The sequence below is a fragment of the Fistularia commersonii genome, chromosome 6 (genome assembly GCF_037954325.1).
Source record: "Fistularia commersonii isolate RoL2024-O1a breed Wild chromosome 6, RoL_Fcom_v1.0, whole genome shotgun sequence".
NCBI lineage: Eukaryota > Metazoa > Chordata > Actinopteri > Syngnathiformes > Fistulariidae > Fistularia > Fistularia commersonii.
The window spans coordinates 6,444,088-6,458,196 of record NC_141289.1 but is presented as its reverse complement, the minus strand read 5'-3'; the positions used below and the strand labels follow the sequence as shown (position 1 = coordinate 6,458,196).

Here is a 14,109-nt window from a genome sequence, read left to right as displayed (position 1 = left end):
CACCTTTTTCGGAAGGTCTGGCTTTTATTTAACAAGACATTTTCAATGTTTTTCAAGGTAACCGTTTTTTGGACGACTCCGACTTGCTTGACATCGGCTCTGACGGGGAATACAAGCCTGATGGAGGCCGCTCAGGAGGTGGAGGTAAGGTGCTGCTGCCACCACAGCCGCATCCGAAATTGACACATTTCACTTAGCCTAGCTTAGCTTTAACACCAGAACCTACAGATTTGACAGCACACCTAAGACTCCCTTGGGGGTAAAATGTATCTGCAGGAGATTAGCCTGGAAGTTAGCTTGGAGTTATATCTGCTGTCACTTCTAAAGATTCAAGTTATTACAGTAAATGAAGAGCTAGAGGTTAATCCCCACGTGGAGGTTCTGGATCCTCTTCAGGTGACTCAGTGCGAATCACACCAGGAGATGTGGCAGCATCATGCTTTCCTTCATTCATTCTTTTCCTTCATTAAAGCCTGTGTGATGCTCAATGTTGTTAGTGTTGTTATGCCCACAAGTGGGATGTGAGTTTGAGGTGAAGGAGAAGTTCTGGAATGAACTTGATGAAGTGATGCAGAATATCCCTAGAGATGAGAGAGTGGTAATTGTTGCAGACTACATTGGGCATGTTGGTGCAGGTACTCGAGGGGATGAAGAAGTGTTGGCCAGATTTGGTATATAGGATAGGAACGCAGAGGGACAGATGGTAGTAGATTTTACATATATTGTATAGACAAGGTAACCTGAAAGAGATCAGTGACTGCAAAGTAGTTGTAGGTGAGAGTGTAGCCAGACAGCATAGAATGGTGGTTTTTTGGATGACTCTGGTGGCAAGGGTAGGAGAGGTGACTATTGTAGACCACAAAGTAGCAGAGATTTGTTAAAGTGAAGTGAGGAAGGCATTGAAGAGGATGAAGAGTGGAAAGGCAGTTGGTCCTGATGATATACCTGTGGAGGTGTGGAAATGTCTAGGAGAGGCAGTGGTAGACTTTCTGATTAGATTATTCAACGGGATCTTAGAGAGTGAGAAGATGCCTGAAGAAGGGAGACAAAGTGTGATGGTGCCGATGTGCAGAATTGGGCAACTGTAGTAGGACAAAGTTGATGAGCCATATAATGAAGTTATTGGAAAGAGAAGTAGAAACTAGACTGAGAGCAAGAGTCAGCATTTGTGAACAGCAGTATGGCTTCATGCCTAAAAAGAGTACTTCAGATGCAGTATTTTCTTGGGAATGCTAATAGAGAAGTACAGAGAAGGCCAGAGGAAGCTGCATTGTGTTTTTGTAGAAAATTGTGAGAAAATGCCCGAATCTCAACGCGAGTGCATTTTAACTGCTTGGAGATGTCGTGTCAAACACTGACTTAAAGTTACATGTTACAGGCTCTTCTAGCTCTATGAGATTTAAATTCTGTCCCATAAAGGTATATGAAGGCTTATTTTTGCATATTTATATATATATATATGTATGTGGCACATACCTCTGTTATAACACCATAATACCACAATCTGTGCTTTTTTTAATCTATATGAAGCTAAACCTTGTAACTTGTCACACAACACTAACTGTTGGTGTTGTGTGACAAGTTGCACAAGTAAACTTCCAGAACGGCCTGCAGCCGCAGGACATCCTCTGCCCGTTTGCAGCCTAGACACAGAAAATGGATGTTTGGGGAAGATTTTTTCATTTTAATTATAAAATGGAAGGACATAGTTGTTCCTCGGCCTCAGAGAGAAAGAGCGAAAAAAAAGAGGGATTAGAAAGCCAAAGACTTTGGGATAATCAGAGACACATGGGCTTCACTTCATGCTTCTACATGGTGGTCTGCTGGAGATGAAGCAGAATCTTGAATCATCCCTCTCGAGAACCACCGAGAACCCCTCCATGGGGATGTTATTGATTAAATTGGAAGTCAGCAGGGGGATGGAGGGGAGTAGAGAGGGGCCGGCAAACTCAGTGAAGATGGAAATAGAGCATGTGCAAGTTCTCTGACCTCCTTCTCCTCTGCCCTCAGGCCGCGCTGCTGGATCCGACTACAACCAAAATGGTGGGCTTTCCTTTCAGATTCCCGGTGTTCAAGTTGCTTAAGTTATTATAGGACTAACAGTGAGAGGGAATGTAGGCAAATCACACTCTCACTCATTCGTTCCTCCTTTCTTGTAATGAAGAACGTGATGGGGTTGGAGGCTTCCAAAACAATAATAAATAAGCAAATATGGGTGCTAGGATGTTCCAGGGGTTACAACTTCCTCCTCATAGTCCCTGGTTGGTTTTCCAAAGGGTTCCTCTCCATGTTCTCCTTGTGTCTGTGTTGGGTTCCTTTGGGTTCTCCGGGTTCCTCCAACACTCCAAAAACATGCTGGAGGTTCACTAGAGACCCTACATTGTCCAGACATGTGAATGAGAGGGTGAATGCCCTTTATGTGGCTCTGTGATGGAGTGGTCTTGGGTGAACCGTGCCTCTCATCAGATCACAGCAGAGCTAGCCTTCAGCACCTCTGTGACCCTGACTGCAAGATTGTTGTCGTACACAATGAATTAAAAATAAATGAATAAATAAACAAATTAATATGTGTTTCTGCCATGCATACCCACGACGGATGCCCTGATTAGTCAAAAAGATGAAAACTATGCTTTAAAGTCGATCAGCAAACTGTTCATCTGCCATTTAATTACTGCTTATGTCTGTTACTTTCATTATAAAGAAATGTTGATATTTGTATCATATATTTGTACATGGTGACTGACTGACTGCCTTTTTGTCCTTCCAGGTGGTGGTGAATCTCCACAAGGTGAGCCCATCTTTGCTGCGCTGGGGTGTTTTCTTTGTCTGCTTTCGGTATCTTCATCTCTGGAGCATTTCCTTTTTAACATCTGACAGGAAGTTGTGTAAACTGCCTGCATCTAATTGCTGGTGGCAGGAGTTATTGGAGTGGGTTTTTTGCTCGGATGCCTACTAAGTGGTCATGTCATCGCTGGGGCTCTTCGTGGTGCCGTAAACACATCCACACGTTAACTGCGTGGGTTAGGACCTCAGTGATAGTTAACCTGGGAGATACTGCATCACACCAATATGGGGGATAGATCAGGTCTTACCCCCCCCCCCCCCGGTCTTGTCCCTCCGGCTAAAGCTCTGCTACGATTTTGTGTCGTTGCAGATCCAGGCGTTCCGTGGGGCCAAATCCTGAAGATGCTAAATGACAATATGCCAGAGGAAGTGTTTACTCTGATGTCCAACTTAAAGCAAACTTTACAGCCTGTGTTAGAGAGGGCCTTGGACCTTCTGCAAGCACTTCCATAGATTATAATAAAAACTTGAGCTAGGCTCTCGGGCCGAAGGTTGAAGTGTAAAACTGGATTTGGGCTCTGCAGAAATAAAGCAGGGTGTGTGGAAAGTCGGCTTTAATTTAAAGAAATTTGTCCTTTTGGTTTGAATAGTTGCTCCAAGCACTATTTGTCTCTATGCAAGAATCCTTGACATTAGCTCGTTTCACCCGCTCTTTCCAGCACACATTTGCAAACCCACAAAGCTTTGCCCCGCGAGACGCCTAGGCGAGCTGCTTTGCCGTGATGGGCCGGGAGAGTAGGCATGCAATCCCTGTTGTCACTGATTAGTCTGAAAGCAGTGATGAGTGTTTTGAAATCTTTCTGTTATGCGGGAGGCTTCTGTGTCTGCTCCGTGGACAACAGGATCTGAGCTGAAGTCTGCCATGGTACTGTTTCACATGGATGGAGATAGCCCATCCCTCATTGCGGTTTTAGTGAAGGCACTGGGGATCCGCCATGCTGCCGTGGGGCTGGGATTTCAAGTGAAAGAAAACATTGTGATCAACAGTGCAGCTCCCTTTCAGGACTGATGAGGGTTAACTTCATCTTATCCCTTATCTTCTTTTCCTTCTTTGGGCTGCTCCTTTCATAGCAGCGAAGCCAATCATCTTCCTCCATCTAACCCTCTCCCTTCACACCAACTACATTCCTGTCCTCTTAAACCTCCTCTCCGGTCTTCCTTGAGACCTCCTGTCTGGCAGCTCCAACCTCCAACCTTCACCATCCCTCCTTGGTCCATGACCAAACCATCTCAGTGTGACTTTATCTCCAAAACATTTAGCGAATCTCTCTGATGGATCCCTTTCTGATCCTCTCTACCCTCCTCACTCTCAAAGCAGATCATCCCTGCTGCCTCCAGCTGTGCCTACTGTCTTCTCCCCATTGTCTCCGAACCAGGCTCCATGGCTGCTTTCACCTCTGTCTTCTCCACCATTCCTTTTATTCAGCCTGATACTCTTTTCTCCAACAGTTCCAACCTGCTTTCACATGTACCTCCACTTCTCCTTCACCCTCCCCGTTGCTACAGACTGTCAACCTTCAGCACTAAAAACCCTCCACCGTCTTCATCTCCACTCCCACTCTCACACCATTCTACTTGGGTTCCTCACATCTACACACATGCATTCTGTCTAGTTGCAACTAACCTCCAACCCCCTCCTTTCCAGAGCTTACCTCCACCACATAAGTGGTGATAAGTCCAACATCACTCTGTCTGAAACTCTTTCATCACCCCTCATCCTTTTCTTCCAATTTGCCTGCACTCGTTCCTCCACCTCTTCTCCACTCTCTGTTGCTCCGGGCTGTTGAATCTCAGTACCTCAAATCCTTCACCTTCTTCATCTCCACCCCTGTAGCCTTAATGTCCCACTTTCGTCCCACTCATTAATACATACACCGTGTCTTGCTGCATGGGTGAAACTCTGAATCTGCTCGATACGTTGTTACATCTGACGAACACGTGAACCTTATTGTCCTCTCCACGTGCACTCACGGTCTTGTTAAGTCAACTTACAGGACGCTGTAAAAGTTGGCACAAGTGTGCAAAAGTCTCAGCCCCATTGTCGTCTGACCTCCTTCAGGCTCCGCTCGTTCCAGCGCGCAAAGGCAGTGTTTGGAGCTCGGAGGTTAAAATGTTTCAGGTCTTTGTCCGCCCCGTAACGTAAGACTCTTTTGGCCCCACCCCTGTGACTTTCCAGACGTCTTGGCCAGGGTGCGTGCACGGATTCCTCCTTCCCCTCCCCCACCCTTGAGGGGAGGACCCGTGGCTTGAAAACTTGTGTTTTTATTTTACAGTGGGCGGCGGCTCATGTTGCACCGCCGTCAGTGTGTGCAGAAACGACACGTCATTGAATTATAATGCGGACAACGGGGTATTTTTCTCTACAAAGAAGAAATTTGTGGTTTCTTGTGTGATTTACTAAAATGCCTTTGCAGTGCCTCGGAAATGCTGGGGCAGGGGGGTCACTTCAGGGAAGGAAATAGTATGGGAACATTCCTTCTTGGCGGTGGGTGTTGTTCAAACACGAAGGAGCAGACGATGTGAGTCGACCCACAGCTAGCTTAGCTGAAGAGTTGCCTTCTCATGTCATATTCGGCTGACGTCTGTGAGTCACCGCCATAGCAAAGAGCCCCAAAGATTTTCTGTAGAGGGCATTCTTTACATCTGTAGAACATTCTGCACACTCCTGCCGCTGCTGCCGCTGTGCTGTGACACGCCTTGGTTTCTCACACTGGATCCCACAGTCGGCAAAGACGGAGGATATAATCTATAGACTGGTGTCCAGACGGACTCTCACTTCGGAAGTCTCTTTATGAATACTTTTTAAATACATATATATATACCTCGGATAAAATATGCTAGCAGATATTGGGTAATCTGAGCAAAGACAGCTAATTTTGATGTAGCTGCATGATTTTGTGTGGGCATGTGAATGCATTTAGGGCAAATAACCCAACCGCAACTGGGATAGGCTCCATCCCCCTTCTCCCCCTGCAGGTGGAGAAGGGAGATGGAGAATTCATTAATGAATTTACATCTTTTCTATAAAATGAGCACTACAGATTCATGAAGGTAACCTCAAAATGTTTGGTCAATAAACGCTCCCAGTCGTGCAAAGCTAAGGCTAACACTGCTCTCCCAGCTTAAATTGAATTAAATATAGAAGTGAACGGTATGCCGCGTCACTTCCACTTCTGGATTTCAGGGCCTGCAGGCTCTCAGGTGCCCCTCACACGTGAGGATGAGGAAGCTCTTTGTGCTAGTCACATAGTGGGCGGCAGCTGGTGTCCCGTTTCTTTTTTGTTTAACACAGTCATTTCTTGATGGGTGCCCTCTGAAGCATCATAAGACACACCTCCGCCTCATGACTCACTGTGGTTTGAAAGCACTGCATCTGGTGTGCGTGTGTGTGTGTGTGTGTGTGTGTGTGTGTGTGTGTGTGTGTGTGTGTGTGTGTGTGTGTGTGTGTGCGCATACCCCGCCCTGCCCCGGAGCTTGAGTGTTTCATTCCAGTGTTGCCACCCTTGAACTGTTTGGCTTTGAGAAGACAATAGTGTACTTTGTTTACGTTGTCAGGTGAACATCAGCCACCCCCCACCCCCACACACACACGCAAACATGGACCTTGAATTGCGGGGCACTTTTTTTTTGTACATTGTTAAAAGAAGTTAACGACCACTAATCACAGCTGACAACACCAAAATACGCTCAACAACAATATCATGAAGGTCTTGTAGTTGTTTCACCTCATCCAATAAAACAACTTGGAGACCGGGGACCGTCTCTGAACAGAAGAGGGGGTCCATGACAAAGACTTTCACCCCCATACTGAGATCCCGCCATGCTGAAATTCGTTGAGACAACATATACAAACACAGCTGCAGATCCATGTGCACTCTCCGACTCAACAACCCAAACCAGACCCAGGTGTCTCCACCTGAATCTCAGCCCAGGTGAACTAGCAGATGTTCTCTGTTCAACACATTAACCTCACACCTGTTCAGAATCTAGCTCAGTTGAGTCCACCAGATGTTTTACCTTCATTCCCCAAATGACACACATATTGACAACACACACATTTTAACAGATCTAACAACACCTCTGTCTCCACGGAGATGAGGAAGATGTAACACTTTAGAAAGTGATGTGTGCTACATGGTTTCTGTCAGTTGCCATTTACAACAATGGCGATACTAAGGAATAATCTGGAGTACTCCCGTGTAAATCCTGAGTACTTGGACCTCCATGATTCACAGTCTTCATCCCCCTGGAATGGACCCTCCCTGTAGTCCAGGGTCTCCAAGCAGTGACTCCAGTACCTCCTTAGTTTGTACAAATACTCCATTACTCTCCCTTGTTGATGTTTACACTCTCTGTTGTTCTCTTGGTTGTCATGGGGCCCAGACAGGAAGTGTCTCTCTGTACGCACGTGTTTTTAGCTCATCACAAGGAAACAGTGCCATCTACTGGCATGTGTACTACACCTTCTCTGCTGTTTCCTACGGTCTGGCGTGTATGGAGATGGTTTTCAGGACATTGCCATCTACATTGTTTGACAATGAAACAGAATGCTGTCATTGAAACGGCCTTAGACTAGAAGTGAAGAACCTCTAGGATGAGAGGAGCATCGTCTTCAAGATTTTCAGAAGATCTGGCAACCGCTGACTGACCTGCAGGAACTGGAGGACAGAGAACCTTCACACACACCATGCTCATGGAGTCTGGCCTTTAAACATTCAGGAAGTTTTACCAGCTTGTGTTGGACTGGCTCTTAGAGATGGTCATCTCGAAGGGTCCTCACCAACCGCAGACAGTTGCCAGTCCTGAAACTCACGAGAAAATCTGGAACGCTGTCTTGTCATGTGTCCCATCTCTGTCCTGTTTTTCCGCAGAGGCTGGATCTGGAACCATCGCTGGGATTGTTAGCGGCATTGGCGTGGCTCTGCTGGGAGCCGCGTCCAGCTACTTCGCCTACCAGAAGAAGAAGCTGTGCTTCAAGCTGCAGGGAGGTGGGTGCCTCACCCGGCTTCTGCTTGTAATAGATTATTACTAGGGCGCTGCAAGCTACAAGAGTAAAACCTCTTTTGTCCCCAGGAGTAGACCCGGAGGCTGGGAAAGGCCACCAGGGGACTCAGAGTGACCCTCAAGGTGAGCTTCTGTTTTTTCCGTCACAAACCAAGTGATCATAACATCCAGGCGCTCCATTGCTGTGATTCTTTGCCACTTTCTCACTGTAGGATTTTTTGGCAGCTTCTTTTCAGCAAAAAGTGTTTCTTGGTCATTAATACAACAGAGGAAAAAAGTCATTGACCTCATTGACCTCAGCCATGTGGCTGAGGTCAATGAGGTCGTGATTAGTGGAGCTATTCATAAGCCATGCCCATTTCCAGATACTCTTGCAGAAGACCATTTTTAAAAGCTATGATGGTCACTGGTTTGATGTTCTCTTTGTACAAAATGAACAGAAGCAGTGAGAATTAGTGTGATGAAGAGGTCCAAGCTCTCCTGGCCCTTTCACAGTGTCTATCATAAGTATTCACCCCCTTGGATGTTTTACCCTTTTAGTGCTCATAAATCATAAATCAATCATGGTCAATAAAATTTGGCTTTTTTAACACAAAAATTGATTGGAAAAAACTGTTAACTGTCAAAGTGAAAATAGATTCCTTAAAGTAATGTCAATGAAATAAAAATATATAAAGAAATATAATTGTTGACCATGATTGATTTATGAAAGCACTAAAAGGGTTAAACATCCAAGAGGGTGAATACTGATGATAGACACGGTATGTCCCAGAGGGCTTTCCAGGGCTCGCAGAGGAACATCCAAATTTTTGCTCGAATAAGTGCAGAGTTAGCTAATGGCTAACAGGGTTCTTCACATGGTGAAGCAGTTCCAGGGAAACCTAGAGAGTTCCCTAAAAGGTTCCCCTGGGAAGGCTACTTTGTGGAAACAAATTAAAGCTGGAAGCTACTTAGAACGTTTTTGTCTGAAAACACCTTTGGGTAATGATTAGGAACCAGTAGTTTTTTAAAGAAGTTTTTCTCCCCTCAACCTTTGGCTGGGATAGCAGCAAACAGTCACTCCGACTCCAAGCAGTAGTGTAGTGACACCTAGTGCCAAAGCAATAGTAGTTACGTCCAAAAACTCATGGTTCTCTCTCTTCTCCCAGTTTTAAGTAACCTGCTGAGGACGTCGTAGAGGCCTTCCAGCGCCAGCATACTGCAGGGTGCCAACCTCCCAGGACTCCGCCTCCTCCCTTCGGTCAACCAACCAACGCCACTCCCCTGGAACACCTCCACGTCCATCCCCTCTTCCCACGGCAAACTAAAATCAACATTTAACAATTAACTCTGTCTGTCAGTCCTGTCCGAACAACCTCTTTTGTTTTTTTAAATCTACATATTACATGCTTCAAGATGTGTGTGTGTGTGGCTGCAGTGGGGCGAGGGTGCCACCGCAGTTGTCGTCTTTCAAACCCAGTGCATGTTTTCGCCAGTTTGGCTCCAAGCACATCTTGAACGTTCCCCTCTGTCTGCCCCTTGAAAATCAGCCGGACTCTAAAAAGGAGGAAAACATGCATCTGGTTTTTTTAGTTTCTGTCCAAGACCCGTTACTCTGCTTATTTGAGTGTAATTAATTGATTTTTCATATTTCACTTCCATCTTCTCTACCACTTGGTGGAAACTAATCGCTTCCTGTCTCAAAGGAAAAGGGCAGACAGTTTTTAACGCAGAATCCAGGAAAACCTGGGAGGAAGTGGTGAAATTTGCACCGACGGAGGACACGGATTCAAGAAGGAGCTTGTAAAATGCCGCTTTTGATTTTTAAGATTTTTTACTTCTGCTTGGGGTCTTTGGCAGCATGTCTGTGAATGTGATGTTAATGGTCCTGTGCTGAAGGTCATCTCTCTGAGTCATTGTTCCTCAGAGTCCTACTTTCTTTGTTTTCATCCCCAAAATATAACAATAATTTTAAGGGCTCCGCAGAAAGTAAGAACGAATTTGTGGCTTTCTGAGCCTTCATGAACGAGCAGGCACCTCCAAGGGATTCACCCCCAGATATAGTGAAGCCCTGGAACGGATCTGAAACATCCTTGCAAGGAACTCGTGGATCTTATGGGCTCCTACTCAGGAAACATCTGCCACCACAAGGGTCCTTTAGAAACTGCACATGGGGGGATGGGGTATGTCATCATGGTGACACACACACAAACACACACACACGCATGGGGCAATGACTGGTGGTGCCTGTGAGCTGTACATATTTGAGAATGACACATATATAAATAACGCCTGCTGACTTTTGCTTCTGCCCCGTTTGTATTCGATGAAACTTCTAGCAACAGTCAATGTCGACCCCAGAGGGTTGTTCTGTTTCTGTGTGACGTAAAGGTGTGTATGGGTTTGTGTGTGTGTTTGTGTGTACATGGTTTTAATAAAGTGGTTATACACTCTTATCAGCACTGCCTCATTTGTCGAGACGCCCGGAATAGGCCTTTATCAATAGTCTGTTTTTTTTCATTTATATTTATATAAAAGACAGATTGAGGTAATATGTACTTTGAAAAATATATATTGATTCATTCAATCATCTGTTGAATACACTGCATATCTTGCACTCAGGGTCACTGAGGACGGAGCCTATCCCTGCTGTGATTGGATGACTGGAGGGGTTCACAGGGCCTCATAGACACACAACCATTCACCCTCCCATCCATCCATCTCCGGCAGCAGCCGGAGCAGTGAGGCCCTCTCCCCCATCACATGATCCAGCTCCTCTGGGGGCGTTCCCAGGCCAGCTTGGAGACAGAGTCTCTCCAGCGTGTCCTGGGTCTTCCCCTTGGTCACCTCCCAGATGGACATGCCCAGAGCACCTCACCTGGGAGGCGTCCAGGAGGAATCCTGAACAGATGCCTGAGCCACCTCATCTGACTCCGCTCTATGTGGAGGAGCAGCTGCTCTACTCCGAGCTCCTCTCGGACGACCAAAATTCGCACTCTGTCTCTAAGGAGGAGTCTGGCCAACCTAATTTCTCAAACTCATTTTGGCCGCTTGTATCTGTGATCTTGTTCTTTCAGTCACCAGCCACAGCTCATGACTATAGATGAGAGTGGAAACTTAGATTGACTGGTAAATTGAGAGCTTCGCCTTCTGGCTCAGCTCCCTCTTCACTACGACAGACGGGTACAGAGACCGCATCACTGCAGATGCAACACCGATCTACCTGTCGAACTCCCGCTCCATCCTCCCCCTGAACTCTTGAATAAGACCCCGAGATACTTGAACTCCTCCACTTGGGGCAGACCTATTCCTCGACCTGGAGAGGGTATTCCACCTATTTCCGGTTGAGAAGAATGGTCCTGGATTTGGAGGTGTTGATCCTCATCCTGGCTGCTTCACACTCGGCTGTGAACCACTACAGTGAGAGCTGCCAACAGAACCACATCATCTACAAAAAAGCAGAGACTTGTTCATACGTGTCAGGGTATCACACCTGATCCCCATTGTAATCGGCGCCAGCTGCAGCAGATGCCGCTAATCAAGATCCCTATAAAGGGCAGCGGCATGCTCTGCCTGGCGCCGGGGGATTGTGGCCCTCACAGACCACTGTGAAGCCCCCTGCCGCGACCGGACCCCATCCCTGCCGCGACCGGACCCCATCCCTGCCGCGACCGGACCCCATCCCTGCCATTGTGGCTCGCAGACCCCATCCCTGCCATTGTGGCCCTCAGACCACTGTGAAGCCCTGCCATGACCAGGACCCCATCCCTTGCCACGACCGGGCCCAGGTGTAACCTCTGTCCCCTCCCTCGTTACAACCGGACCCAGTCGGCCGGTGAAACCTCTGTCCCCTCCCGCAACCCGTCCAGTCTGCCACCCTGCCTGGGGCCCGTCCAGTCTGCAACCCGTCCTGGTGAGACCCAGCCTCTGCAGTTCTGCCTGCAACCTGTCCTGTCTGCAACCAGCCCCGTCTGCAACCCGTCCTGGTGAGACCCCGCATCCTGTCCAGCCTGCAACCTATCCTGGTGAGACCCCGCGTCCTGTCCCGTCCGCAGTCCAGTCTGCAACCTGTCCCGGTGAGATCCAGCCTCTGCAGTCCCGCCTGCAACCCGTCCCGTCTGCAACCCGCCCTGCCATGTCAACCCAATAAAAACGCTTTCAACCACCCATCTCTGCTCTGAAGTGTGGTTCCCTGCTCAAGTCCGCCCCAGCGGTTCGTGACAGTACGGCCACCAAACTGGATCCCCTTGTCACTCTGGCTGCACCTAGAAGTTCTACCCATAAAAGTTATGAACAGAATAGGTGACAAAGGCATGGCATTTCCCCCCCATCATTTGAGCCAGCTCATCACCAGGTGGTGATCAGTTGACAGCTCCATCCCTTCTCTTGCGGTCGTAAGTCCGACGACACGGGCACAAGGTGGATCAAAGAACTGTGGCCTAATTTGTGTTGGTGCCAAGTGCACATATGGACACCTTTATGGCTGGAACACGGCTGTGCCCGGCCACCAGGCCCTGGCCATCAAGCCCTGCCCCCGGGCCTGGCTCCAGAGAGTACCTGCGTCCAGGCTAGGGAAGACTGGATCCAATGTTTTTCTTCTTCATGAGGGTCTTCTGAGCTGGTCCCTCACCTGGGACCTGTTTGCCTTTGGCGACCCTCCCAGGGACATAAAGCCCCAGACTTCATCGCTCCCAGGGACGCCCAAACCCCTCCACCATGGTAAGGTGGCAGCTCACCCACTCATCCATACATCATAAAGAGACAATCATTCAGTCTCTCAGTCATAAGTCAGGGCCTCCAGTGAACCTCTTGCATGTTTGTGGACTAAGGGAGAAATCTGGAGAACCTGAAGGCACCCCATGAGGACACGGAAACAACAATATTCATAATAATAACATTTATGACCAGTATTATCATAATCCCGATGATGAATTATTATCAATATTATTATTAATAAATTATGTATCTTAAATTCTGACTTTTCCACCGAGCACCAGAGGTGATTACGTTTACGAACTGTACCCCTTCTCACCACTAGGTGGAGACTGAGTAGCGCCACTACGCTTCAGGTTCAGTCACAACTTTCCTTCTGCAAAGTGACATAGATAGGAAATATAAAAGCTGACTTACATTTCTAATCAGTTTCAACCCATCAGGAATTTCCTGAATAAGGATGAATAAATGAATTAGATAAAAGACAACACTCATTTCTGTTCCAGTCAATGTAATTGATGAATCACACAGAGACACAGATAAAGTCAAGACGCCCAAAGCAGCAAAATATAACCATCCAAGGAGAATCTCCCACTAAAGAAAAGACAGGTGCATGTTTCAAGGAACGAAGAAGGTCCCTCCTCTGGACCTCCATTGTTACGCTCCTCTTGATATTTTTAAGGAAGCGGGAGATGCCTGAGACACAAATGCTTGGCAGCTGGCGCCCTTCACCGGGTGAAGGTCAAGCTGCAGACAACGACGGACGAACATCCCTTCGCTCCACTGTTGAACTATCCAAATGAACCCTGCCTTGCGAAATAACAGTTCAACCTTTTCTGCTTGGCTTTTCTCCAAGGCATCAACGTGTGACCAGGTGAAGACACGGTGATGGAAGTATCACAAGGTACAAAATGCTTGCACGTCACAAAGCCACTGGGTATACTCCAGATCCTGAAGCTAAAGGCCGTGAACGCAGAAGGTATTTGTAGTGCTCTCGTGCACGATGGGCACAAAGTTCAACCAAAACCGTGGACTCCGGGCTCTGGGCCCTCTGGCAGTGCTTCACGGTGCCCAGCGGGGGGGGCGGGATCTGGCTTATCAGAACAAAGACTGGAGGGAGAGAGAGAGAGTCCTCTATGAGGTTTCCAGGCCTCCTGAACCGAGCTGATTTCATGAGTGGACACGTTCTTCGCTCCTGCTGCTTATCTCCTCCTCATCATCAGAACTGGCGCCAAAGCACGTTGGAAACAGCAGGAGGAACTGCATCCGGCTGCCACCTCATCCCCGCAGGTGGACACGACTGGAAGACGTGTGCTGTGTGAAAGGTGACATGTTTAGAATAGAGCTGATGAAAAAGGGCTGAGGCTCTCTATTTAAATCATTAATTAATCTATTCATTCATTCATTCTGTAGTTAGGGTTGCAAGGGAGGGGGTGGTGGAGAACATTCCAGCAGTTATTGGATAAGAGGAGGGGTTTATCCTGGACCAATTACAGGGCCACATATTAGGACATACAGTCATTTACCCTCTCATTCACATGTCATATAGAGACATAACCCTTCATTCAA

At 47.4% G+C, this 14,109-nt stretch overlaps 1 protein-coding gene across 4 annotated transcripts in view; it reads left to right on the top strand.

The window, feature by feature from the left end:
* cd99 (CD99 molecule) overlaps window positions 1-10,283 on the top strand; it is a 47,085-nt gene extending 36,802 nt beyond the window's left edge. For 3 of the 4 annotated variants that reach the window (XM_086147844.1, XM_086147845.1, XM_086147843.1), the window contains 6 exons: window positions 58-144; window positions 2,011-2,043; window positions 2,768-2,788; window positions 7,716-7,832; window positions 7,918-7,971; window positions 8,997-10,283. In XM_086147844.1, coding sequence (XP_086003970.1) covers window positions 58-144; window positions 2,011-2,043; window positions 2,768-2,788; window positions 7,716-7,832; window positions 7,918-7,971; window positions 8,997-9,025 — 341 coding nt within the window. In that variant the 3' untranslated portion in view covers window positions 9,026-10,283. Of the gene's footprint in view, window positions 1-57; window positions 145-2,010; window positions 2,044-2,767; window positions 2,789-3,154; window positions 3,385-7,715; window positions 7,833-7,917; window positions 7,972-8,996 lie in introns of those variants that run through there. The other variant, XM_086147846.1, reaches the window with a different exon arrangement.
* The last annotated feature ends 3,826 nt before the right edge of the window (window positions 10,284-14,109 follow it).